This window comes from Pholis gunnellus, assembly GCF_910591455.1.
Source record: "Pholis gunnellus genome assembly, chromosome: 3".
Lineage (NCBI taxonomy): Eukaryota > Metazoa > Chordata > Actinopteri > Perciformes > Pholidae > Pholis > Pholis gunnellus.
The window spans coordinates 2762741-2790682 of record NC_136529.1 but is presented as its reverse complement, the minus strand read 5'-3'; the positions used below and the strand labels follow the sequence as shown (position 1 = coordinate 2790682).

The window sequence follows — 27942 nt, the reverse complement described above, 5'->3', positions numbered from 1 at the left end:
CAATTTGTGAATGGAATAATGATGTGTATGTGAGGACAGGGTGCTTTGAAAATAACTTTATTGTCCATAAGAAATAACAGTGAAAAGAACAGGACATATCACTGCTTGCATTCTGTTTCTCACTTCCATCTCTCGAGGTTTGCGCTGCTGAAACGTCTGCAGGAATCAGCCTCTATACATACCGTGTAGCTATGTACCTAGACGCCACATGGAGTATATGGATATAGATTTGCTGTAGAGGTAATAAATGTTCTAACATTTAAGAGCAGTTATATTTGTAATAGTTGACAGTTACTCGTGTGAGAACACAGCTTCAAAAGCTTCCACAGACTGGAAAGAAAAAACATCAATTTGTCTTAATTTAAAAGAGTCAAAAACAAAGCCCATTTCCTTGAGTAACAGTAGAGAGATTCACTCCCACAGTCCTTCAGAATGATTAGGAGTCTTAAATATCAAAGGCCAGCTAACGTTATGTAGAGAAAAACAGCGGCTTTGCAACAGTCACAGTTTTATTAAAGAAAGCCTACTCAAAACGTAAAAAAACAAATTAAAGCACTTATTTATATATGCACACTTGACAAATTCAAGCCTTTTTGTTTTAAAATGTCATCTGTCAGCTGTCCAATTCAAGCTTTCCTCAGTGCCCCAGAAGCCCAGTGCCTGCAGAGAGGAGCAGAATGATGACATCAAATCAGAACACAAACACACTTTCCACCAAAACATAAATAGATTTCATTTACCACATCATCTGATTATGAATAATCATCTTCCTGTGCTTGTGTTATCAAAACTCAGCCCTACACAGTCAGTATTCAAAAAGTGTTTGGTTTCAAGGCCGAGCCCTAAAAATAAGGATCAAATGATATAAAGTGAGATCCACAACAACACTATTTTAAAGGTGTATTGCCTGTCGCTCTGCAGCTCGGTTTCAGACTTCCAGATGGATGCCTACATCTTGTTTTTTCAGCCGATAGAGTCATGAGGTGAATTTAATCTCATTGTTGGGGTAGTCCCTCTCAGTTAAATGCATTAGAGGGGATCATAGAGATGTTCATTTCCTGCTGGGTGGAAAAAAAACAAATGGTTCAAAACAATTGTAGAAAAAGCGTGCTCACCTTTAAATCCCTCTTCAGGCATTCTCACTGTGAAGGAAGATGAAGAGAAACAGGTTTATCATAATCTAGCTTTTCTCAAAGTAAACATATTATAAAGGAGGTGAAGAAAAGAGCATTTACCCTGAAAGACATCGTCCATTGCAGCGTAGTCTGCTATTGGCTCATCGGCCTGTAAGGAAATAATATTGAATTTTAAGGGGAAATGTAATCATCATAAAAAGATGTGATGGGAGTCAAGATTAAAGCTGCAGTGGTTAAGATTTCTATGTCAAAGTACCTTTAGACAGATGATGCTTTCGGGGATGACGCCCAGACTCCCCAGTGTGGCAGAGTCGTCCGTCAGACTCTTTCCATCAATAGAGAGGTTCTGGTCAAACGGAGCCACGGAGAAGGCCTTCATAATCTACAGGGTCAGAAGCACAGCACAGTCAGCTCTGTGAATAAAGACTACTCCCTGTAGAGTACAGTAATTACATTACTTCCATCTAAATCACATGTGGCTAGTCATCTAGAGCTCTCACCTGTATTTTCAGCTCTTTGAGTGTCTGATTAGCTGAAACGATGAGGGCTTTCTCCCCTCGGAGTTTCCTGTGCCGGGTGCTTCTCCTGATTCCCCCTAGTTTGGTCATGTTGGTCACAGGAGCTGCAGCTGCTGCTGCTGCTGCTGCTGTACTGTCGTCACTCAACTTGAGCCGCTTGGCACCATCTTGTGACTGTAGAAAGCAGTGTGATAGAGCTTGATGTTAGCTATTGGGGCTGACAGTGCTCGGTTATCATCTTTGCCAACTCCAAAAAAGTCAAGACTAAAGTTTTCAAAGTTTAAAACCAAGAATGATCAAAGATGAAGCTACGCTGTGTGTACTGCTACTTGTATTAGTTTTACTGTCAGCCATTACCCCGTTAATGATACTCCTCACCCTACTAGTATTATTAATACGTATTCACACTGCACACATCAGGAACAGAAGTATAACCAAAGGAAACAGAAATTGTGGGAAGAGAGAAAAGAGAAATAAAAAGGAGGTAACCCACGCAGTCATGTGATATTTTAGGCAGTTGATGCAGGACAGTCACTGAAGTCCGTACTTTCTTTACACTTTTCTTTTACTATAGCAACAGCATGGTCATGGACTTACCTGACTGAAGTCTGGGTCTCTCTCTCCATCTACCTTTGGAATTTCTTCCTTCTCCTCCTCTGCCTCAGAGCTGCTGGCGTTCAGCTCCGGAGCAGCCTCCTTTATTATCTGTGCAGAGGACAACAATGTTCATTCTGTGGATCTCATTTCAGACATTGTGTGGAAAAACACAGTTCTTGTTCATACCCTCTGGTCTTCGATGACTTTGCGGATGTAGATGGTGGCTTGGGTGTACTCCCTGAGGTCCCTCTGCTGCTGGAAGAGGAAGCTCTCTCTGCACTCCCAACAGATATCTGAACACATGAACGCCACATCAGTATCAAAGAAACCAAGGACGCTGAGAAGGCAAAAAAGGTTGAAGCAACACAAAATATCAAACTGTAGGAGTGTTTCGATTTGTAATCAGTGTGAAACTAGTGGAAGCCGTGAATATGTGAGATGAACCATTTTCCCTAACTTTGACCTCTTACCAGGCTGAGTAGTGTACTGCGTGGTGGGACCAGTCAGTGTGGTGTCTTTGAAGCAGTGGATGGAGATTGGCTGGTCCACAATGAAGAGCCTGTTGATCACTTCCCATTCGCTGGGCCAGAGCAGAGCTACACTGTGCAGGACAAACAGCACCACACGAGACCACAGCAGCGTCCAATCACAAACACACCAGTTCAGCTTTTCAGGGTTTACGTGACATCCACATTAGAACATTGACTTATAACGGACAGCAAAGTTTAACTGCTGTTCCATTTTTATATACTGTTAGAAGAAGCAGAGCTATCATGCAAATACAATTTAGGTGAAAAGCAACTATTAAATATAGTATATAAATAAGCAGAACTCACTGTTGTCCATCTCCGTTGATGAGCGAGTCATAGGTGAACATGAAGCCTCCGTGGGGACACAGCAGCGATGTGTTGCCCACATTAGACACTGGAGAGGATTTAGTGGGCCTCCTTCCAAACACACACACAGATGGGAGAAAAATGATCTTTTGAAAGTTTTCTGCTAGAAAGAGTTTATTTGAACCCCAGACTCACTAAACCTAGGACGATTTCTGGCAGAAAGCCCTGAAAGCAATCTTCTCCCATATTCAACATCTTCAACTTCTAGTCATATTCAACATCATTAGAGACTGGACAACTCAAAAAAACAAAGAGGTCCACCTTAATGCTAACTAAATGAATGGCAATGGTTTAAAGGGATAGTCTGGGTGTTTTGAAGAGGGACTGTATGAGGTACTTCTCCATAGTCGGTGTATTACCGACAGTAGATGGAGTTTGTACCAGCACAGGAGCAAAGCAATGTATTGCTGTGGACGGGGGCAGCAGCAAAATGTATTTTAGACATCCCAAAGAAAGGCCCACCTAAAAAATATCCGTTTAAGTGTGTGCTACATTGAAATACTTTCACTGCTTTATCTTGACAGACAGCCCTTTCCGACAGGGATTGGAACTGAAAGTGAACCTTACTGTGCTCTATTAAAAGCTACAAGACTGTTAACAAAATAGTATAGAAAAGTTTTACTTTCAGTTTAGTTCCATGTTGGAAAAATATTTGAAATAGTGCATACACTTCAACTGATATTGATTCTGTTAGGGGTCTAAAAGACCAGTGCTGCTACTTCTGTCTACCTCTCCAAACTGGGAACGTGCTGACCTCCATCTACTGTTGGGAATACTGACTCTGGAGAAGAACCTCATACAATCCCACTTCAAAACTCCCAGACTATTACATTACATTACAGTCATTTAGCAGACGCTTTTATCCAAAGCGAACTTACAATTCAGATTCTATCACAATTCTACACCGTAGGCACAGCTACAAGAGACATTATGGGGGTTAAGTGTCTTGCTCAAGGACACACCAACTAGTGGAGCCGGGGAGCGAACCGCCGATCCTCTGATTGAAGGACGGCCCTATCAATTTAAGTCACTACTAATGATAGTCTTTTAACTAACTCCTTCTATGGAAGGCTCACCCTGTTCCCTGAGAGCATACAGTCTAACTTCACTCCTTTCATATTGTGACAACAAACAGTAATATTACTTTGTTCATTCCAATTGTTTCTTGAAACAAACATACCTGATGAATTTTCTCCACTCATCCACAAAAAACAGAGGGACTATGTAAAGTACGTCTGTGCCCTGGAGAGACAAATAGAGAGGAGTCAGAGTTTTTTTGTGTGTGTATATATATATATATATATATATATATATATATATATATATATATATTTATTTTGTGGTTCCATTCAGCCATGACTCTGGCAGACAGAGATGGGTGCTTAGCTTTGTGTCTACCTGAGGCCACTTGTTGAGTATCGGCCGGTTCTTCTCATTGAAGAGGTTGAGCAGCTGGTTCTTCTGGTCCAGGGCCATCATCTTACTCACCGCCTCATTGTCCTTTTCTTCCTGCTCTAATGTCTGCACTCAGAGGAAGGAAACATTTTATTCCACAACTAACCCAATGCTTTTGTTTATTGAGACACATCGACCGACTTTGGATGCCTTGACCCATTCCTCTCTGTGCCTGCTGTCTGGCTATAGCTTTCATTCACTTGGGTTGGTTACAGTTCCAAGTTTAGGGGTTACAGTGCATCAACAGAGCATATGCACATAGCTGCTATAGCTTCAAATAGTTGCCCAGTGTCACTCTGTATACTTTGTCTTTTGGGAAAAACAATGGCGACTTGGGGAATAAATAGAAAATGAAAGTGACCATGTGGTGCAACACTGGACGGTTTGTCATCACCTACTCACCAGGCACTGCTGACAGGACTCCTGGTTTTGCGTAAATTCTGGGGCTTTGGGGAAGTATTCTCTCAGCTTGGTCCAAACTTCAGAAGATACCAGCTTTCGTTCGGTCTCCAAAATACTCAGAGCCCCTACAGCAGGAACAAACATACACATTTAAGAGCTAAAATACTAAGAATAAACTATGGGTGGTATGTAATAATGTAATGAAAACAGTTCTTTCTAGATGCTGATGATGGGACAGTACCGTGACAGCAGACAATGTCTTCATTAAAGGTCTTCATCTCGTCTCCGTTGCCCTCTGAGAGCTCTGAGCCGAACTCTACAATCAAATAGTTCACCATCAACAGGAATAACATTCAGCCACTAGATGTCCCACTCTCCCTCCCCTGTTCCATTGCATTCATTACACAACAAGTGGTTGCCAGTTGTGTCCAGGATGTTTATAGGAGTGTGCCTCTACCTAAAGAACAGCTATACGACATACATGCATTGTTTCAGGGAACTATAACATTTGGTACGTTAACTGGACGTTGACGTAGCTCCTCAAGGGTTGAAGCTGTTCTTTTTACTCATGACAATCTAACCAGCAACAGAGCATTAGTGAAGGTTTTAAGGGCTATGGATGTTGTTAGTTGATTTTGTTTAAACATGCCAAATTGTAATTGCATGGCTTATTGTTGTTCCGACAATTAAGCTAAGATAGCGTTTATGAGCTAATGCCAGTTGTCCCTTGTTGCAGTTGTAATATATGGAGAGCAATCAGACACCAGTATCAGAAGCAGCCTCCTTTAGTGGTTGAGCACTTTGTTGTTGGTTGGTACTGGAGTGAGGCTGGGTGCTGACCCTATTGGCTCATTGACTGTAAAAATCAAGTTAAGATGACGCTGGTTCTAGATGTCACATCAGCATTTGACTGATTAAAAAAAGAAACCATGAATGAAATCACAGTCATTCCCCCCACCTTTGCTGTTGTTGTGTGGTCCCTGTCCATTGGTCTGGCCATTGCTGTGTTTGGTTTCGTGTTCGTCCTCCTCCAGCTGTTCTAGAGCCAGCTGCCTCCAGCTACGCAGAGATGCTTTGCCCACCCAGCAACCCTCACCACTGAGAGAGAGAAACACACAGTGAGAAACACCCGTGATTTCATTAGATAGCAGTTCTGTATGCTCCCTTGAGGACTTCATTTCTCTCTTATGGAGGAATCACACTGGTTCTGAAATACCCCTCATTGACTTTGGTCACACACTGGATCATGTATTGTCAGCTTCAACACAAGGGAATGGAATCTTGTCCCTTCTCAGACATAGATATTGAAGCGACTTTAACGTAATGTTCCTGTCAAAACAGGCCAAAAATGACTTTGAATATTCGTTCCTAAAAAAGACCCACAGAGAGTCAGAGAGCCGAGCTGACGTCCGTGTGAACAGGGACAGCCGGCAGGACGGAAAGGGGACGACACTTCATGTGATATTTGTACGCTCCAACCACAGAGATTTAAAAAAACACCAGCAGCAATTAGCAGCTAACCTAAACTGGCAGCAGATTGGGGAGACGACAAGGTCCGGGAGCTTCTTACCCTCCGAGCAGAGGACCTCAATACCTCCGCCATTATCGTTTAGAGTGCAAGTCGCTGCCTGCCGCAAATGCTAACCATCACAATAGACGCCTAACACTTTTGTGTTAAACTCAACGCCTCTTTTGCTGCTGTGATGCCGGCGTGCTATCTTAAATCACACCCTGGGGCGGCATTATGGCGACGTTGTTTGGTTCAGTGTGAGGTAACAGCGGATCTTCTTCCCGGCAGTATTGAGGAATCTCTGTGTGAAGGGGGCTGCTGTGTGAAACCCGTCAGTTGGTGCATTCAACTGACGGGTTGAATGTATACCTCGAGTAATACAGCCGCAGTAGTGCTTCTGTTTGTTTCACGTTTGAATAAACATTTGAATATGCAAATGTAGAATATTTGCTGACAGCACTAGTTTATGAAAAAAGGCCGGCTATTAAAATATGATTTGATCTAAACTTGACTGGATGTGCAACACCACAATCCAAATAACCCAATTTATAGCGAGTGCGATTACCTGAGCGTGCGTTTGACCAGGTTGGTCACTTCCTTGTAGTCTTCATTGAGCTGGTTCTTCAGCCGCAGCACTCTGCATCGCTGGCCAACGCACTCTCTACACAGAGAAGAGCCTGAACACACACACACATATAGGAGGGATATGTTCAAATGTGGAAGACAAAAACATTGTGCTTTTAGAAGAAGTCCGGATTGGACACATTTCTAAAGATTGAGATATGTTTTGAGCACAAAGTTGCAATCTGACTGCAAACTTGAGTATTTCCTAAAATGACAAAACTAGGAGTTTTCATTGATAAAGGGATTTGTAGGTGATAAAAGAGCTGGATAAGCTTTGGATAGTGCACATCCTGTTTACTGTGATGTTATTTATGTGTTACAAGCATAGTGTTTCATTTGATATTACAAAACATGCACAAGTCCTATAACACAGGCTCATCCTTTAAGTGTCACACACACACACCTCATACAGCTATGAGGATGTTTAGAGCTACGCAAAGTTGATTACATGCGTAATATTTGGTTTAATGAGTTTCAGAATGAGTTTGTTGTAGAATAGAAATCATTGTGATACCTACTTCTGTGCAACTACTTAATTGGAAGCATGAAGCTCATGATTTGACTGACCGTCCATCCTTGGCCCTCCACTGTAGCGCTCGTAGAGGAGCTGAGCAGCTTGAAGGGAAACCCTCTTGGAATCGGCCACCTTGTCTGGGTGCAGTTTGCCGTGAGAACAAAGGAAGAGGGAGTTGTCGATCTCTTTTGTAGCAGTGGAGTCCTCTAGCCACTTCTTCAACCAGTCCAGGGGGATAAACTCATACGGCTCGCCTGAGGGGGGGAAAGCAGAGAGACACACCAAACATTAAGAGACACAGGACTTTGGATTTTGATTCATTAAATCCAGGCTCATTCTGCGATAGGGGTAGGCGGTACACCGGTGTAACGTTCGGCCACTATATGTCTTTAGCAATATCGTCTTTACCGTGCTAAACACACACGTTTTGACTTTAGTACACACACAAGGACGAGCCGCTGCTGCGGCTCAAACATATGTCAGCTTTGCTGCTTCTGCCAGCCCTCAGCAGGTCATTGTCACGGTCCATTTCTGCTGAGATAAAACAGCTCTAGATGGAGTCTAGTGTCTGTAGTGTCTTTCATACAGTACTGGTCCAACAGAGTTTCTGCTGCGTATTTTCAAACTCTGTCTTCATGTGGATTAAGATGTAAAAGGTTGTTCACATTTTGGCTGAGGTGAAATCAACTTGGCAATAATGGAACAACAGTAAATATGTGAAATAAAACAAACATTTTTCCAAAATATGCTGAGATCCAGGTTGCTCAGCAATACAGTTGACTCACAATTCAAAACAACAGCATGGCTGTTGCTACTAACTAAATGAATCACATTACATTTATGTAATACTCCCCCCAAATCACATGTAGGTCTATACCTCATTTTTATTCTCTAAATCCAGATATGTTCCCTTACATTACCAACACAGTAATAAATGGTAGAAGAAAAAATGTTTTGAGTCAAGTATCTTTTATAATTTTGAAATGCCGTGATACAATACCATCATCACAAAACCCCCCAAAAATACTGTGATCTAGGTTTTAGGTCATATCGCCCACCTCTACTCTGTGTAACATCTGGCTGTCTGTGTATCACCCCTCACATGTCCATCTATTGACACACATTAAGTATGGAAATTGTAAGGAATGAAATTACTAGTTCTGATCAACACCGGACCCCTTTTGTAACTCTGACACTGGAAACTGTTGACATCATTCTGACACTTAACATCAAGACACAGTATTTGCCAAATGGTTCTGGTTCAGTGGCACATGTTGTACAGGTTAAGCAATATCCCCTCCCCATCACTTTAACTGCACATCAATTATACTGTCTGAACTGAAGTCACAACAAACATGTACACTCGCTTTAGTGTTTCTGTTAAGTGGACTGTGGGTGATTCGGGAATGTTTTTACCGACCGTCTCTTGCGGGTAAAAGCTCGTAGAGCTCCTTCACCTCCTCATGCTTGGCTTTGCCCTTATCCACGCTCTGTTTTCTCATGTCGGCCATCTCATTGCACCATTCCTCAAATTTGTGGTTGTCTTGGTCCACCAGCCTCTGAAGGAAGGCTGGACAGAGGTAAAAGAAACCATCAGACAAGGCAATGTGGACCAGACTGTATTTTTACTATAATAACAATGTTCCTCAAGACATGATGAATTCCTTGACGCAAATCAGAAATGGCCACTGCTTCCTTTTCTGGTTGCCATCTTTGTTTGCGTCAAGGATTAAAGGACACATTAAACAAAAAGAAAAAGTAAACTAGTTAAAATTCTACTTCTCACCTGGAACCTCGACGTTGGTCCAGGAGGGATCAGTATTCTCATCTTCCTGGACCTTATACACCAGCATGTAGGCATTTCGGGAGCAGTGGAAGCCTTTACTGCACTTTGGCTTTCGTGTCTGGGACTTCACTGTCTCAGCTGGGGACCATAAACACCAAGAAAAAGAGCAACAACTTTGAGACAGTGTATACATATACAGACATGAACCTCAGGTGGGTAAAAGGTGAGACTCATAATTCATTTTCTACAAATCTTGGACTGCAGTTGAAAATGTTACCTGATTTACAATATATTTTTTTAAAGTAAAATAACATTTTTCTACATATAAAATACTGGATAACAATAAGACTGCTACAACATTACACTACATGAGGTAGCTAAGGATAAAGAAGGTGCAACTATACAGAGTCCATTTAGCACCACTCACCTATGTCCTCCTCAGTGCCAAGCTGCAGCTTCTTGCCTTCCATCTTCTCAATCTCCTCATCATTGAACTTGTACCAGTCGCCTGTACGAGCATCCTTCACATGTGCGATGTAGTGGCCTGAATAGGCACTGATGCCCCGATGGATCAGCACCGCACTCAGTTCATAAACACACTTCTGGTCTGGAAGAACAGTCCGTCCAAAGACGCACAAATAGCAACCCGATTACTTTTCAAAGAGTCATCAACAAAAAATGTCTCATACTAAACACATATTAGCAAGCAGTGAACTTGATGTGACAGCAATCCATCACCCACATGATCCCTGCTTTGACACTGAAGGACTATCAAAAATGTCCCTCTTGCTTTGTGAATACAAAGGGCATGGTCTTAATTCTTTAAATTAAAAGAGACATAAAAAGGGTAGTGTAAGCATTTTGTTTCTTCTGTATCGCTAACACATGTCAGTATGCATTGATGGTTAAGGGAACGGGCAGAATGTGTGTGTCACAGAGATTATTACTGCTAATACCTTGTTTTCCTTCCAAGAAAGGCCCCATGTCCAGCTGCTCTGGAAAACTGATAAAGGTGTTGAGCTTCTTCTTGTGGCCTGTTTGTCTGGGGAAGACAACCTGGTTCAGTTAACCCTTCTTCTCATACCATTAGAGTATGACATGGCTCTGACATGTATTCAAAATTGAATGTACTTCTTATTCTGTACTACAATGGCTGACCTATCGAAGACAAAGCGCATGAGCTGCAGGTTGAGGGTTGGAGGAATGCTGTGCAGTCTGATCCTGCGGGTTGCGCTCTGTTTAGTCTGACAGCTCTCACAGGAGTAGCGGTTCTCCCCATCCAACTTCTCCTCCTGCAAGGTGGAGGGCAGGGCACAACAAAGGTTAACCAGTGTGAAACAACAAATACACGCATCTATCAGAGCGGAAGATGTCGACATGTATTTAGTGTTCCTTACCATCGCTGAGCTTCAGCGACACAGACAAATTTGTGTTACTCCTACAAAGCTCAATTTGCCGTGTGGAGTAACACAGATTTGCTATTTGTTGAAGCAGCTCAGGAAGAAACTAGGTGTGTCTGTTTGGATGCAGCCGATCTACCCGCTGATGAATACAAGCACAGCAGAATAGCTGTCCCATAAACACGAGATGGCGTAGAGGCCTGCATGTAGGGAATGAAAGCTACCTTCAGGAACTCTGTGACACACTCAGTGAGGTTCTTGTTGCCCTGGATGTTCAGCTCCAGCTCATAGAATCGGGACGGCAGCGCAGACGATCGTCCACACTCGTTACAGCTGGAAAACAGACAAACCAAGATAACCCATTTCACCACCGCATAGAAAACAGCTCTATTGTATGGGCTACAATGATTTTGTCGATGGATACATTTTTGCAGTAATGATGCAATTTCAATATGAATGATTGAAATTGAATGTGGTGTGAGTCCTGAACTTCCATTTGTATCTGGCTTAATACTTCATTCCAACTCTTCTTATAGAAATCAAGTCAACAAAAAAATAGCTGTATGCCTCTGCATGATTCTGGTCCCTATCCAAATAAATAAAAACTAGAACCTTTATTAAACCAAGCCTTATGAAAATACCCGGTATCCATCTTGCGTCGTTAACATAACAACAAGGCTTCTAAATCGCCCAGGAATGTTAAATAAATGGCTGTTAAACCTAATTTCCCCTCTGACTTGGACCACATCTGATAAAAGTGTTGCTCAACCAGACAGACACACTTAAAAACATCCTTAAGAATGTATCTGTAATAGCATGTTGAGCAACAAGAAAACTCCCTTCCTTCACTCACCCAAAGCCCACACGTTCCCCTATTCCATATTGTTGCATCTGGCATGACCAAGTCAAATAAACAAACTTATAACACATCAAAAATGAAATGCCCTTTATCCAAGTTATCATTAATTAGATGTAAAAAACACTAAAAAAAAGGCCAACTCACTCACTCACACATGAGGTTTGGCTGGTGTTTTGTAAGGCTGCCAAAGTGACAGACTATTTCTACTTTAGACTTCAGTAAAGAGTAGTGCAACAAGCCAGCACATGTGGTGCATCTGCAACATATGTTGACACCTTCTATTTATCTGTTAAGGTACAAGACATCTTCATACAGTACTTGGGACATTATTAAAAAAAGCTTGACATGAATATGGAGGGTGATGGCAGAATGCTCAGAAACGATATGTTTCCCTAACTTGACAAGCCAGTAGAATTATTTTCTCTCGTATGTACTACACACCGACTGGCCACTTTCTGCTCATCTCAATTTTTCCTCAAAACAAAGCTAATTATAGAGTCTCCTCATCTCCAAAACAAATAGCACACACTCTTTGTGATTTGTTCAGAAATGTGATCAAAAGTCATATTACTCTGGTTGCAATAGCACATAATTCACAAAATACAAGTTTTGACATTTTGAAGAGATCTGATGTCCAACACTTTATCACGGCACTTTTTGACTTGTGTTAGGTTCAAAACTGAGAGTCTTACACAGTAACGTAGGAGAACTGTCCACAGAACTGCCGCTGGATGACATTCTGCAGGTCGGGGTTCTTCTGCTTGGACAGCGTGTCCTCCAGTACGGACAAGAAGAGCTTTGAAAACTCCTGGGCATCCTTCAAATAAAAGGTTTCAATTCAGGTCAATTGTATTTATACAGCCCAATATCACAAACCACACATTTGCACCGGGGGCTTTAGAACCTGTACAGTATACAACACCCTCTGTCCTTGGACCTTTGCAGGAAACACCCGACCCCAAAAAACTTTAATGAGGGGATAGGAATTCAATTGTAGTTTTCAGTTTGAATTAAATGCAGTTTAACAAAGTCTTGAAAACATATCCACTACTAAACATGCTATCACTCCCATTCTGTGTGTAGAATTCTGCTGATTCTGCTGTGTAATACTGAAACTAATAGTTGGTTAATCGTCTACTGTAGTTGATCCCCTGAAAATCTGTTTACCCACTAATACACAGATCTACAGACAGAGGTGTAAGAGAGAAAATTCTGAACACAATTTCCACAATGAGGGAAAAAACGGGAATTTTCCTGTGAAACCAACCCTGTATTTCTAAATTAAAGTGAGGATGATTTACCTGCTGCTGTCCCGTGTCCAGGCTCAGTGCTTTGACCAGCCCTGAGGGGTCGATGTATTTTCTGTTGCTGTTCTGCATCAGTGTGAACAGATACTGCAGGTGCTCACAGATGGACTGAGGCTCGTACTCTGAAAGAGACCGAGATGTCTGTCTGAGAAAATGAAATGCTTTAATCATTTAAAAAGGTCAAACATACGAGTTTGCAGTGTCCCGCTTGCCACAGTCGTACTCCTTTTTAATAACAATGTTTGAGAAAAACTTTGGATTGCCAATTCCCATGTGCAAACAAATTAATTAAACCAACTTCATAGAGATCTTGATGTTTAGCTTTTACTTCCAACAAGACAGCTATTATTGCTCTGTTTTCCTGTCTGTGAGCAAATCAAAAGCATGTGAATGGGTTACAATGTTTCTGTAGAGATAAGCTTTAGGTACAGAGGACAATAATATAGTCCAACAATTGAATGAATATTATATTGGTTAGAGTGGTGTTATTCTACTCTAGTTGGGTTTAGCTTCAAAACTTTCAATATTGCATTACCCTGACTTGTTATGTTATGCATTTTAGGATACAATAAATCATCATTCTGGTAAAGGATTTGATAAATTCTGCATTTGGTTTGTTTAGATAAGTGATGTCAGTCAACAGTCTTGAATTTGTGTAGACAGTACTGAGGAGCGGGTCAGAAAGCTTGAATGTCACTGACTGTGACAGTGAAACCCAAAGATAACAGTTAAAGCTGGCGATACTTGCACTTCTTAAAGTGTATGCACCAAAAAGTGAAAATACTGGCGAAAACATGCGGATCCCCAGTATTTAGTTTCCAGTTATACCAGACTCAGTATTGTGTTCCTCTGCTCTGGAATTGTGGCACTGATAGAGGCTCCTACGCAGCTCCAGGTTGTGGAACCACACTTGCAGGAATGTGTTGACGTAACATGTTGCACCCAGGTTGGTCAAGCCAACAAATGTGTTCTGAAAGGGGACAGAGACAGAAAGGGTCTTCAGATAGTCTTTCATCTCTGGCATTTTTGATTACTTCCCAGGACTTCAGCAGTCCACCAACAACAGATGTGTGATCTTAGAAAAAAAGGAAGGCAAGGAAACAATATGCAGTGTGAGTGGCAGATTAAAGAAATACCTTGTCGCGACGCTCTGAATTTGGGTCATCAATATTGTGGAAAGCATTTTCATCAATATCCCCAAGCCAAGCCTGTTCACCAATACCCACAAGGCAGTTGGGATTCCCTTTGCAGTTCCTCCTGCAAGAGCAAGTCATGATTATTATTATTATGTTCCAATGACTGCCTTAGAAGAATGAAACTGTATCTATTTCTTAAGTAAAGACAAAGGCCATGTCAAACTCATTCTAAAAAACAAATCATACAGATAGTTATGTCCTGCATGCAAAGTTGCACACCCATTTATATAATTACAGTTAGGACCCACAGAGCAAGCTAAAGTTTAGTAACATTTCAACTGTATGAATAGATGTTAACTGTGATCCCTCCTGTCTACCATCATTTACATTAGTCATTTTGTGGTATGCCGAATAAAAAGGTGCAGTGGATCTTCATGACCTTTCAGACAAAGTCTACAAAGCTACCCTGCATGCTAGGAAGGCTTGTCCACAAGGAAGCAAACAAATCACACTTGTGATGTACAAAGGCATCCTTCTGTGGCGCTAGCTATTAAGTCATCAACTTTAAAATCAAATTAAACATCTGTTACTGGTATTATTTAATGGCACATGCAAGCACAACAAGGATTCGTTGTTCAAACATATTTTTTAATATCGTAACGTTACCTGCAGGTTCCTCTCTTGCAGGCCGGAAGATTGACGCGATATGCTAGCTCGATATGCTCCTGTCTTATTTCTTCTGGTTTCACCGTTTCCACCCAACGCCAAGCCGCTTTCTCCAGCTGTAAGCGGGGCGCCATAGTCCTACGATGTAATGTTAACCACACAGTCAAGTATACGAGTCGGAAAATGCAACAATGTTATGGCCTAAGGTTAGCCAAACTGTTTCCAGGAATGCTAACATAGTCGGCTAACAGTGGCTAAATAAGTTCCTACATGTCATAGCTTGGATCTTGCGAAGCAACCTACCGTTAGCTATGTGGTGCTATTTAACCTAGCAGCTAATATTAGCTTACTTGTTCCCTCACTACCCTATTGAACTTAAAATATGAGCATATCAACCCACACATCGCAATAATAAACAGAGCACTGAAAAACAAAAAAGAACACGACAAACTATTTCAAGGACAGCGCCAGGAGTAAGGACTACCCTCGTGCTAATGTTAGCTAACTAGCTAAAATGTAGCCAGACCGACCGGCAGTGTTAGCAAGTCATTTCCCCTGCATTTTCAATTCAACGCTACCTGACACTAACGTAACGAGTTTATTGTGTAAAGCTCAAACATTATCGAACCTTTCATGCGTGCAGCTGCTTCACCAAAAATATTTAATGTATTTTCACATTTTATTCACGAGTTATTTTAGATTTAGCGCCCTTGCGTCAATTTATAAATAAATTATTTCTCCGCTCAAAATCAACACGACGTCAACAAGTGACGTAGTCGACGTCTCTTTGTTGTGACTGGAGGAATGAACAGTCGGATACACGCGGAGCCTTCAGAGGCCACTTTCCTGTCCGAATTATCAATGGTGGCACTTTAATGCTTTGCTTTCTGTGGTCTTAAGAATACAATATGTTATTGTGTCAAATGTGTTGTTAAATAGTACGTTTATTGTCATTTACTTTCATAATAAAAAGTGTGTTTTAGTTCTGTTCATGTCTTGTGATGTCAATACTGCCTGTGTCTTCGGTATGGAGGACCAAATGTGACGAATTTGGAATATAAAATAACGACATTTAGATACATTAAAACATATGAGAATTAATTTATAAAGATACAAATATTGAATCACAGTTTATATTAAACCCGTTGCGTGAAGTAAAGCTGTATGTGATGTGGTGCAGTGATCCATATGATTTTGTAAATGTGCATTTACATGTGTATTTGCAATATATTTTTAATTCTAGACGTGGCCAAAGTCTATGTTTGTGTGGGTCATAATAAAAGTTGAAGAGTCAAAGAACAGACTTTTTTCAAGTTGGTGGCTAACTATATTGTTAAATGTTAGTGACGTAACATGATGTAACAAACATACCGTATCTAGCCTTAAGTGTAACTGAAGTAATCTGCTGCTAACAGTGCTGCATATATAAGCACGTTAAAATGTAACATTTCCTATGGGTTGTCGCTGAAATTTTTTGTTGGCCTGGGCCCCGTTCCTCGTACGTGGTTCAACTAAGTCGATCAAATGTCCTATTAGCCAGCTTAAATTAACCCGATGATTGAAGTCAGGCTATCTCGGTTTCTCAAAGGCTGATCCGTGCTCAAACAATCTCGTTAATTTGAACCAGACGTCAGTAATCAGGATAATTGCGCGTGCCCATCCTACTTCAAAAGGGGGAAGCGTCGATCACCGAAACCATGATATTCTAACAGTACAATGGCAAATAAACTCAAAGACGAGCAGGAGTTGATCATGAACGCATATGAGGAATTCAAGACCATAATCATGACAAAATCTAACACCGCCACCGCTGCGAGGGCTAGACAAGAAGCATGGCAAAATATCGCAGACAAGTTAAATGCGTAAGTGTTGGGAAAAAGTATAAGCTAATTTTAAGTGCCTCATCACCCCAATCAATCAGATTATATTTCTTTAAATGTGCTGCTGGCAGTAGGCTTAATGGAATGCATCATCCAATGAGATCTATAGCGAAAATAATTATATCAACTCTTTCAGAATAAGTAGATAAAAACAAGCCCAAAGAGTATCTAGTTGATACGAATTAATCGATACTTATGAGGATATATGTAGGTGTATGCGCTTATGTATCATGTACTATATATGTGTATATACATGTATGTGTAGATTACCATACAGAACTAGGAGTTTGAATATGTGTGTGCGAATCTGTGTATGGGCGGATCAGTATGTATGTATGTATTATTCATAATCAGAAATTCAATCTTTTGAAGCAGTGAAAAGAAATTGTGTGTGATTCTCTCTATTCTTATCATGAGTCCACCTTAATCATTTTCTACAATAATGTTATGCTATGGTGTACTAATAACACTGTCATATCATTATGAGTGCTTTCAACCTCCATGTAGTTGCATAATGGTAAGCTCCGTAATGAATAGTGATACGAATGCATTTTCATTAAATGGTGAAATATTGAATAACTCAATTACCTGCAATTCCATAAAAGCCCTCTTTGATTGCATTTACTCGGACATGGCCAGGGAATGTAATGAACACATCCATAAGTTTCTTAAGCGACTTTCCCGATGTTCTCCGCATCGCCGACACTGTACAAAAATGTACCACTCGCAAAAAAGCGCAAGGCTATGCATGCAGTCTGTGAGACAGTCAATGCTCGGCTGCGGTGTGTGGTGTTTGCAATGTATGGCTCGAGAAGGTCTTGTAAATAAATGATTCCTTGTCGGCAGAATCGATAGCGCTCGTACAGGAAGTCATCATGATGTAATAACGGATTTTGGCGATCTCGAAGAACTCTCTTCCTATAAAACGCTAATCTAACTAATATCCTCCTTCATCAATGGGATCTCTGAGGAAGGGAGCTGCCATTTTTTTCCAGGGGAGTGGCAAGCTTATCCAGCTAACTTAAGTTAGCCTGCACTGGAGCAGGTTCAAGTTTATGGATGTGTTGCTATGGTGATTTTGCCGAACTTGCTTCATGGAACCGAAAAGCCTGATTTATGTAATCTTATCCTGAAAATTATCCGGCTAACTCAGTTAGCCAGGTACGAGGAATAGGGCCCTTGTCTGCTTTTACATGTTGTCTTTATAAATATGAATCTAATTATGACAACTAATGATGCAGTTATATGCCCATACTGGGCATCTCTTTGCATTAACTGCTGATATATATAACCCGTTTAGCTGTGCCATCAATCATTGTGGAATATCTCTCGTGCTGCCGCATTGCACATCTCCAGGCTGTGCAGACTGCTGAAGTGAAACAAATGTTGAAATAGTTGAAATTCACATCATGTCCTTTCTGAGGTTTTAGTGATCATAATTAACAAAAGTGGAATCGTTTGAACATTTCAATGTATGACATTAGTACAAAGAAGTTGTACCTGGTATGTGGTCATACTTAGGTGATGTAATCATAACAGCAAGTATGCTGACTGTATGTGTATAAGATAATCACATTTAATATTGCTGTTTAAATGGCTGCTGCTGTTCGCTTATTCAGCATGTGTGTTGAATGAGCGCAGTGTAAATTTGTGTAAATGTTTACAGGAATTAAGTGACAAAAGGGCCAGTTATGATGAGCAGTTTGATATAACAATTAGGAATCACCTTTGGCCCGCGCCATAGCCAGTTGTTTTACCATTTAAAGCAACTTGTTTAGTGCATGATTCAAAATCAAAGGGAGTTTCTAGAACTAAATAAAGTAGTGTTGAAACCTAATGATTACAAATGCTGAATTTTGGTCAACAGTAATAGTACCAAAAAAAACACGATGCAGGGATACTTGCATTGATTCCTCTGGTGGTCTGTTGGAAATATGAGCAATGCCATAAACCAAATAGGGAAAAGGAAATAATTAAGTCAAGTAACTTATAGATTGACAAAAACAAAAATGAATGGATGACCATTTCAATAACTGGTCATCCAAAATAACGTTTACGCGTTTTTTCTTCTCAAATATGTGAATAGTTGTCTTTCTTCTTTGTATCATCACTGTGATTAAACGCCTGTAAGTCTCCGGACTTTTTTTGCAGAAGCAGAAAGAAACTGATTTACTTAAACATAACTTTTTAATCAAATTTTGAGGCACTGGAAATTGATTATATCAATTTTCGGAGACTTACTTTTCATCTGATATATTTCAAAAGGATGTACTTCTTCTTACACTTCCTTTAGCTGATGGATGTTATTGTGGGGTTTCAGGGATACACTGATCTGACTTTTTCAGTCCCGTTACCAGTGCCCATACTGATATGGATACCTGGGTTTTGGTGATCATCCGATACGAGTGTTCAATTAATAAGGTGTATGCCTTACTGAGCTGATTCTTTTATGTTTAAGGCAACAGCAGGCTTGACTTCAAAATTGCTTTCTTAACTTTCTTAAAACAAAATGTAACACATTCATACACAGATACAAATTCATTGAATTGTTCTTCATCATTAAAATAATAAATTGTGCACGAGAAATTTAGAATTTAGAATAGAATATTCATTATAATAAATGCAAAGTATTAACCTTTGTAATATGGCAACAAATTTGTCAAAACTCAAACAGGAAATCATATTCCAGTAAGTAATGTATGCAGAACATATACCTAGAATTGAATATAATATAATAGATTGGCCCCATTATAACCAATATCCTATCTTGCTAATGTTTGTTTACTTAAGTGAAACATTGATTGCAGGACTTTTAATCGACCTTTTTTTGGTACTGCCACACTAACAGTATAACGGATTTGACTACTTTCACTTTTGTCTGTCAGCTTAGTTGAGATGTCATCATTTTGAATATTCTTTATTGTAGACTTAACTTAAGTAGTTAACGTCTAAATCACAACGCATAGCTAACATAATTTCCACCTTTTTTTTAAATCAGTTGCATATTTTGATCAAAATATGCAATGTACAGGGTGTCATATACAGTATATTATCACATATCCAATACATGAGGAAATAGCCAAAACCAGAAGAGAATCAGTGTGAATTATGGTAAATCGAAAAAAAATGCCCTCACAGTCAAAAGACAGAAACAAATAAATATATTCACTGAAATACGAATCCATTTGCTGAATCAATAATAAAAATGAACTTTTATGAACAAAATCAATGGCTAAGATTGTGTTTCAGTTTCACAAAAGGAGAACAACTTCGTAACTGGCATGACGCCGTTTCCACGAGTCTTTGAATGTAGCATGTGGTCTGTTGCTGAGACTGAGGAAGTGAGCGGACGAGGCCCCGCCCTCTGCGCGTGAAGACTCGCAGCCTGCCCAACATAGTCAGGTTCACGCGGAGACCTCAGCTCTACCCAGCGCTACACTGCTCCTCAGGTAAAAACAGCTTTACAACTCTTTCAGGACAAGTTACTTTGTTGACATGTTTAACTTGTATGGATACAAATAAGTCGTTTTTGTTGAGAAACATGCCTTATGCTCACATACTGAGTTGTATAATAGATTCAAATGTAAAAATCAGAGACACTAAACTAGTTTATTACTAGCCTACAGGGATTTGCGCTCGTGCTGTACTTTCATCACAGACTCCGTTTAGAAATCTATGAAAATTGCATTTTAACAGGAGCATAAAAATACCGTTACACGCTCCACTCACATGAATCCTTTGGAACGTACTGTTGACTTTGGCTGATGAACATACTGTAAGTTTAGACACGCTTTACACGGTTGTATGCAGTGTAGTGTGTTTTGGTGTTTGTCTTTTGGAATTACTAAAGCACAGTAACAGCCAAAGCTATCTTAAGTAAGATTATTATCCTTTAATCCAAACCACTTAAATTGCCTATGTTATGCCTTAGTTATTTTCTAAATAATGGCTCAATGGTAAAGGTCCTGACACGCCTTTAGTAACAATTAGAGCAGAAACAAGCAAACCAATACATTCCTGTTCCTCACTTTGTAAAGAGGATGAATACAAGTTGGACTTGTAAATCTGTACCTTAATTTGTTTTCTGACACAATTCTAATTGATTTATAATAATTTATTTGTATAATATAATTTATATAATTCATCATCTAGAGTATGCAGAATTAAGTTAATGTACAATATGTGAAATATCCTGTGGTTATAGCATTCTACTATTTTAAGTTTTTGTATAATCAGAATTAATCTAAAAAATGTGGCAATGATTTCCTGAGTGTAACTGTCATGAATTTCATAATTTGGCATATCAATGTTTGGATGTACAAATATTATCGGAAGGCCAGTGTTATTATTGTTATGTCATTAATCCTGACATGCAACAGGATTATGAAAGGATCCAGTTTTTGTCCTCTCATGGAATCAGCCACTAATTTGTTCCCACAGCAGACACATGGGATGAGCACAGGAGACGAGAAGGAGGCAGGGTTGGAAAGATTAACTCAACACTGCTTTTTACCTTTCTAATCTTGTGTAACTGATAGGCACAAATAGGCTTTACCCAGCGGCCAATGACCTCAGTCATGGACATGCAACTGTTTATGTAAGGCTTAAGCCAAGATGCTGCAATTCACAGAAAGAGATGAGAGGTGGAGAAGGTTACATTACGCTTAGTTAGCACTTTGATATTTGAGGGACATAGACATGTCAAAGTGGGTCCACAGTAGTCTTCTCTGTTGAAAAGAGACACATATTTATGTGATAATGATCCAGTCAAAATCATTCCTCAACACTATTGGATTTTCAGTCTTCACTTGATGCATGATGATGGATGGAGGCATTATGTTTTGGGATTGTCTTTCCATCCCATTCTCATCAACGTGATATCTCAGGAACACCTGGAGGCAATTTCTTCAAATTTGGCCCAAACGTCCACTTGTGCTCAAGGATGAACTGATTAGAATTTGGTGGTCGAAAGTCACTGTGACCTCACAAAACACGTTTTTGCTATAACTCAACAATTCATATTCTAATTATGACAATGTCTCAAATGTCTAAAAGGATAAAATGATGAAGTGATGGCATCTTTGACAGACATGAATGTAAACTGCAACTTGACTGGTTGGCGGAGGCACACAACAGCAAGGCGGTAGTCCTAGTTTTACCCAAAATAAATGATTGATGCTGTCTGTTCTTCAGGAGTCTACGGCAACGTCAGAGCCAAGATGGGGCGGAAGGAGATCATCTGCAGCTGGAAGAAGAGCACCAGTAATATCAAGGACGTGTTTGACTTCAAGGGGAAAATGGGATCGTAAGTACTGCTGATGATGAAAGTAAAGACAGACAAGAGAAAGAAATGTGTGTTAGAAGACATGGACTAGTGTCAAGGTTCATTCAAGGTTCAAAGTTTTTTGGTAACTAGTTAAGACAATTTTAGACAAAGCTGCACAAAAAAAGACAAAAAAAAGTTTAGAAGCCTACCTAATATTCACTAATATGGATGTTCAGGATCTAAATGTTTCTTGGCTGTTGAACAGATTAGAAAAGAATCTCATTTGGTCAGGTGATACAGTATGAGTTGTAGTCGTGAGGAAAAGCATGGAAACCTGCAGCCGATATGGTTGTTTTTCCGCATGTCATGGTTTGGGTGGGTGGGATAGTCTCTGTCTACAGTGTCAAGACACACCAAACTGCTATCTGACAACAGTTTGTAAATCACAGAAGATTCCTGTGTCACACTAGGATGCTATTTAATCAAGCCTTATTGGAATCAGGACTGGTGAGGATAACTGGCAGGCAGGAGGTAGGCTTGCTTCAGCAGCTTGTGGGATTGAATGGTTGTCGGTCAGAAAATCCTGAAGATACAGAACGATATGTTCTGCTTACTGACAACAGCAGGCACAGTTCACATCCACAAAAGCATCTTTTGAGCTTTTGTGTTGGAGACAGGGAACATGCGGGTATTATGAGTAAATACAATGAACCCTCATCCAAGGATGGGACACGCGTCTTTGTTGCAGCCAGCAGCCTGATTCCCGCTACTGTTTTACAGTTACAGTAAGTGATTTCCCAAGTTCAGAGGGCTGTCTCTGGACTAATCAGATGGAAGGAGGTACTGCCGTCTGTCTCCCAGTTACCAGGCTCACATTGACCTCTGGGCTGAGGGTAATCCCTTCCATCTTCCATTAAAATGAATCAGGTGCAATGTTAATATTGACATTTTGTGTTGAGTGCCTGCAAAACATCAGAGCTTATTTAAATTTTAAGAAACACTATACCTGATTCTGCTATAGCTCCAAACAGCTGTTTTGATACCTCTGCCCCTCACTACTAATACCAAATTATGCTTACCTTATACCTTAGTTTGCTGAGTACTAACCTAGTTTTGACCAGAAAGCTCTTTTTTTTTTTTTACAATTTAAACTGTCACTGCATTCATTGTGTGTTTTAAAGTCAGTTTACCAGTCATGGCAAACATCAGCCAGTGAAAACAGGTGTATAATGTCTTCTGATATGGCACAGACGGGCCTAAAAACAGACACTATCCAGCTGCATCATGGGAAACGTAGGATGCAACATTTTTGGAGCCTGACCCACACTAGGGGATAAAAGTCATCTTTGCCTCTGCCTCATCAATTTTGAAGTCCCGCAACTTTATAAAAGAGCAATACTCAATCGCTGGGTTGCCCTTTTAACAAAACAATCAAAACGTTTAACACAAGCAACTTTGCATCAACTTTAAACACATTCATTACAGCATAACATTACCATTATGATATAAATCACAACATATTTCATCAAAGAATATGAATAAGTAAACATGACTAAACAAGAATTTGGTGCACTCTTTTATTATTGAGGTTCCACACAATAATATGTGATTATTACCAAGTGTCCTAGAACTTCCAAAGACACTGTGGTTAAAGCAAACTATATTTCTCTCCTGTCCTGTTATTTGCTTTATCTGCATCAATTCCAGAAATGTAGCGAGACCAGGTTGGCTCCACATCACCTGTCAGAACAGTGACTGATAACAAATGGCTGTTAAGTTAACTGCAGGTGTTGCTTCCTTAGAGCTGTCCTGCAGCATCAAAGCTGCTTAAAGCCCTCCTCCCTCGACTGGCTGAAAATGAGTTAGTCTCCTGTGTGTGTGTGTGTGTGTGTGTGTGTGTGTGTGTGTGTGTGTGTGTGTGTGTGTGAAGTTCTTGAGCACTGACGTCAGAGCAGCAGTGCTAGAACATCCTAGCACCACTTCGTTATAGGATTAAGAGTCTGACTGACTATATTGGTGGATGAGCATACTGAGGGAGGAGTGTAAGCAGGAGCAGGTGTGTGTTTGTGCTAACAGGAAACAGAAATGTGTTACCCTGCACATCAATCAGTGATGGCCTTAAACCGCTTTTCAACAGTGCATTCCGTTTTCAGATTCTCTTAATACCTAGCCCTATTTTTAGGCCTCTGCTCGAAAATTGCACACCCATACAGAAAGGAGTGCATCTCTCTAACTACAAGGTCTATTTGAATAATTCTAATGGCATAATAACACTAACACTTGTGAGATGTGTTAAGATGTGTACATATCAGTGTATATGTTACTGTTAAATGCTGAATGAAGATAACACACAGCTCACATTGAAAATGTTCAGGTTCACAGACTTCAATTGAACCTCACACAGCCTATGATTGGTGGATCTTCGCCTATGACACCTTGTTGAATGCAGAAGAGTGTCAAGAAGATAGTGGGATGATCTTTCAGTTGATTGATAGAATTTTTAGCCACTAAAAATCCAAAACCGTGGCGCGCGCCCCCAATCGTAAAACCCATTCGCCGAAAATGAAAACGACTACCACTTCGTCATACGTGCACGTAGAAACTCCGTTTTTTCACAGAAGGACAGACAAAGACCGGCAGCACAGGGCTGAAAGGATTAATCTGGGATTTTTGGCGATTTTCTTCCAGAAGATCATCTCGAGGTGCGAAACGTTTACAATTTTTTGCTGTTTGGCTGTGTGTTCTTCTGTGGCTTATGGAGTGTAACTTTGTAATGGTTTCAAGGAGAGACATTTGAAAACTATGGTTGGATTCAGTGTGGAATGCTCATGCTCTGTGATGTGCTGATTGTCCGTGTAAGTGCCGTAGCTTTTGGTTGGTATCGGTAACGGAGTACTGTACATAGCTCGCAAGTGTCCTGGCGAAAAATACGTGAATTTGTGGTACCACTTGTAGTTTATTGTATTACTTTGCGTATAACTGTGTTTTGAGTGAGTAAAATAGCTTCCATGGTCCATTTGCCCAGAATGTCTTCGTTACGTAGGTATATGATATATCATAAAATATAATTTTATTCGTTCTCAGAAGTGATTTGTACTACATATGTGTACTCTGTCGAGTCAACATCTCCACTGAAGGCTAATTAAAGACTATTAATAGTTACAGGGTATGATGGGCTCCACTGACGTTCCTCTAGGTCAGGGATTCCCAAAGTGTGGTGCGCACCCCCTAGAGCTAGGAAAACTTTAATGGTGGTCTAATGGTGTAATAATTAATATTAAATATAATTTAAAAAAGTGGGATTTTTCACAAAATAAAAACATGAATTATAAAAATTCCCTTTGTGAGATTTAAAAACGTACAATTTAATAAATAAATGCACTTCAGCTCCTGCCGCCAGTCTTTTCCGTACACACTAGGTAGCCTAGCTTGTGCAGCTAACGTCAGCTAATAGCTAACCTCATTCATTCAGCAACATTCATGCAAATATGCTAAACTGGCTGAAATCAGGGAAACTGTCAGGTGGGAGATCTGAAGCTATCAGTCATAAAAGAGGAGAGGGACAGAGAGAGAGAGTGAGGAATCGGAGGCGAGAGACACGGAGAGGTCCGTTGGGGAGAGACGGAGGAGACCGAAAAGGAGGAAGGGATAGCACAGACAAATCGGGAGCACATAGGCCCATCGCGGAGTCAAGGTGAAAAAGAGGAAACGAGAGTGAGCATTGTTAGGTCCTGAACCTCTCAGAACTGTGGAAGGCCGCATGTTGAAAAGCAGCCCTCAGAAGAGAAGAAGCCCCCCCCCCCATGCTCCCATTCTTAACAGGACAGGAGTCAGCAGGTCCAGATCAAAATCACAAGATATTTAATAACTACAGAAGCCAAAACAACTGCAAACTGAAGTACACCATGAATGATAAAACAAACATAATATTCCATGAAATATGAGACCCCGTTCAGGCCACCTAGCAAACTAGTGTGTTCACTGAATGGCCCCAAGGAAGTCTGACTCTCTCCGTCGATCCACACCCTTTGTCCCCCCAAAGTTACATTCTTGAGCCTATCGATCAGCTCCCACGATTGGCTCATCCAATAAGCCCCTCCTGGGCCATGCATTTTGTTCTGTTCTTCACACCTAGGCCAGCCAGCTTCGTTCCAACCCCCTTCTTGCAGACACCTCCTTACATTCTTGGGGCCAGTTTCTTTGTTTGGTTCGCCAAACCCCCTCATAGAGACATTCAATGCATGACCACAATCCTTGGTTTAAACTCCCCCAAATAAACACACTGTAACATATAATATCCAGCACTAGGAATGCTCTAAAACTAAAAAAAACTAAAAAAATTCCTCACAGCATCAGCCTGGGGAAAAAAAGAGGAAATGTGATAAATGATCTGGGTCTGGGCTTCACTTGGATTGGCAATGCAGATTGCGCAAAGCCGCAGTGAGGTTCTGGCTAACAGCTGTCTGAAGCTCTCTTATTTACGTCACCACCTGAACACCAAGCATGCCAGTGCAAGTCAAAAGCCCCTTACATTTTTTTTATTGAAATTGGAGGAGTTACAAAACAGCCAAAAACAACTGCAGTCTCATTCATGTTGGGTCTACAAAAAACGCACTACGGGCTTCATATCTGGTCAGTTAGGCCTACAGAATAGCAAGAAAGGGGCTACCTCACACAGTCGCCGAAGATATGTGCTGGCCAGCTGCCAATGTAGCCGCTATGTATGGTTAATTGTAAATTAAATGTGATGCAATCTGCCTCTGAGCCTGTGCGTGTGTCCTCGCCATCCTTATTGCTCTTTAAAAGTGACGCATTGTGTAACTGAAATGTATTGAAACTTTGTTGCAGTGTTTCAGGACGTTTTCACACCTGTAGTTTGTTTGCTTTGTTCCGATTCAGGGATTAATATGATACGATGTTGCAGTTGCCCCTTTGTTCGGTTTGTGTTCACACTGCAACATTTAACAGCGGACTAAATCTTGTAAACAAACACCACGCGCGAGCAAACTGTTCTCTCATTGGTCTGATTTTTATGCGGCTATAAATAGGCTCTGTTGCTTTTTGTGTGGGGTACTGGGGGTGCGTGAACCCGGTCGGGATGTAGAAGGGGGTGCGTGGCCTAAAAAGTTTGGGAACCACTGCTCTAGGTTATGAAAGTTGATCAGATGATTTAATTGTGTCGATATGTATCGAATGAAATATGCTCCATTCAGTAAGGGCTAATATCCTGCTCTAAAAATACAAACTCAGATGTAACTTTCAATCAATGGCAAGTATCAGTAGGCCAAATGAGTCGAACCCTAATTCAGAACACAGTGCACAACAAATATGATGGCAACACTGCATTCATAAGGCGTGTTTCTAAGTCTCCCTTATTGGGTTTGAGGCCTCTTAGGTCACAACTGCTGTATCACCTGAACAGATGTTGAGTCAGTGGCCAAAATCAGGGATTAAACCCTGGCTATCATCTGACTGTGAGCTTAACGAAAATAGCTGCCATACTGAAACCCAGCCAAGGCCGACCAGCCTCCATTTGTCTCTGGGCTGGGACTGGATGGAGCACACTTTATGTGGAGCATAAAAAGGGATAATACTTAAAGACAGGGTACACTTGTTTCCTTCAAAATACATCTGTACAAATAGATGTCTTAGCTTCCTTATTCATTCTAAACCACCAATATTGACAGTACTGAAAGCAATTTCTGGGTTGTGAAGAAAACTTGGGGAGGAGTGGAGACGTGTGGAAATAATAGGGACCTTAATACTAATACAATGCAAAGTAGCCTCAAGGTATCTGTTGAACTGTGAGTTGAACAGTATGAGACAATATTCAGTCTGCATTAGCTCACTATTCTGTTATGTGTGGACCTCATGTATTGGGACCCATTTTGATTCAATGGGAAGAGGGTTATTGGGCAGCGGTATTGTTTTTCGAGATACTAGACTAAATGTTCTTCAGCCACTTGTTAGCGACCGAAAAAATTCAAAAC

At 40.6% G+C, this 27942-nt stretch overlaps 2 protein-coding genes across 5 annotated transcripts in view; one reads left to right on the top strand and one right to left on the bottom strand.

Moving 5' to 3' along the window:
* Window positions 1-41: 41 nt before the first annotated feature.
* Window positions 42-15566, bottom strand: usp48 (ubiquitin specific peptidase 48). Of its 4 annotated transcripts, none has more exons than XM_079185419.1 (28): window positions 15435-15566; window positions 14807-14944; window positions 14141-14261; window positions 13833-13974; window positions 12999-13126; window positions 12390-12514; window positions 11063-11171; window positions 10597-10730; window positions 10395-10480; window positions 9866-10045; window positions 9439-9576; window positions 9073-9222; window positions 7706-7906; window positions 7080-7191; window positions 5963-6102; window positions 5246-5320; window positions 5005-5129; window positions 4546-4668; window positions 4328-4389; window positions 3088-3198; window positions 2722-2852; window positions 2438-2544; window positions 2252-2359; window positions 1637-1828; window positions 1393-1518; window positions 1236-1284; window positions 1116-1142; window positions 42-660 (listed from the first exon to the last, which is right to left on the bottom strand). In XM_079185419.1, the coding sequence occupies exons 2-28, from the start codon at window positions 14938-14940 to the stop codon at window positions 638-640; spliced, it is 3159 nt and encodes a 1052-aa protein (XP_079041545.1). In that variant the 5' UTR covers window positions 14941-14944; window positions 15435-15566; the 3' UTR covers window positions 42-637. The 4 variants fall into 4 exon arrangements, 3 of the variants coding, with proteins under 3 accessions (XP_079041545.1, XP_079041547.1, XP_079041546.1); XM_079185421.1 differs by lacking the exon at window positions 15435-15566 and adding an exon at window positions 15110-15398; XM_079185420.1 differs by lacking the exon at window positions 15435-15566 and having other exon boundaries at window positions 14807-15398.
* Window positions 15567-20066: 4500 nt separating this feature from the next.
* camk1ga (calcium/calmodulin-dependent protein kinase IGa) overlaps window positions 20067-27942 on the top strand; it is a 16445-nt gene continuing 8569 nt past the window's right edge. Inside the window, exons 1-2 of the mRNA XM_079185542.1 lie at window positions 20067-20135; window positions 21880-21991. Coding sequence (XP_079041668.1) covers window positions 21906-21991 — 86 coding nt within the window. The 5' untranslated portion in view covers window positions 20067-20135; window positions 21880-21905. The remainder of the gene's footprint in view (window positions 20136-21879; window positions 21992-27942) is intronic.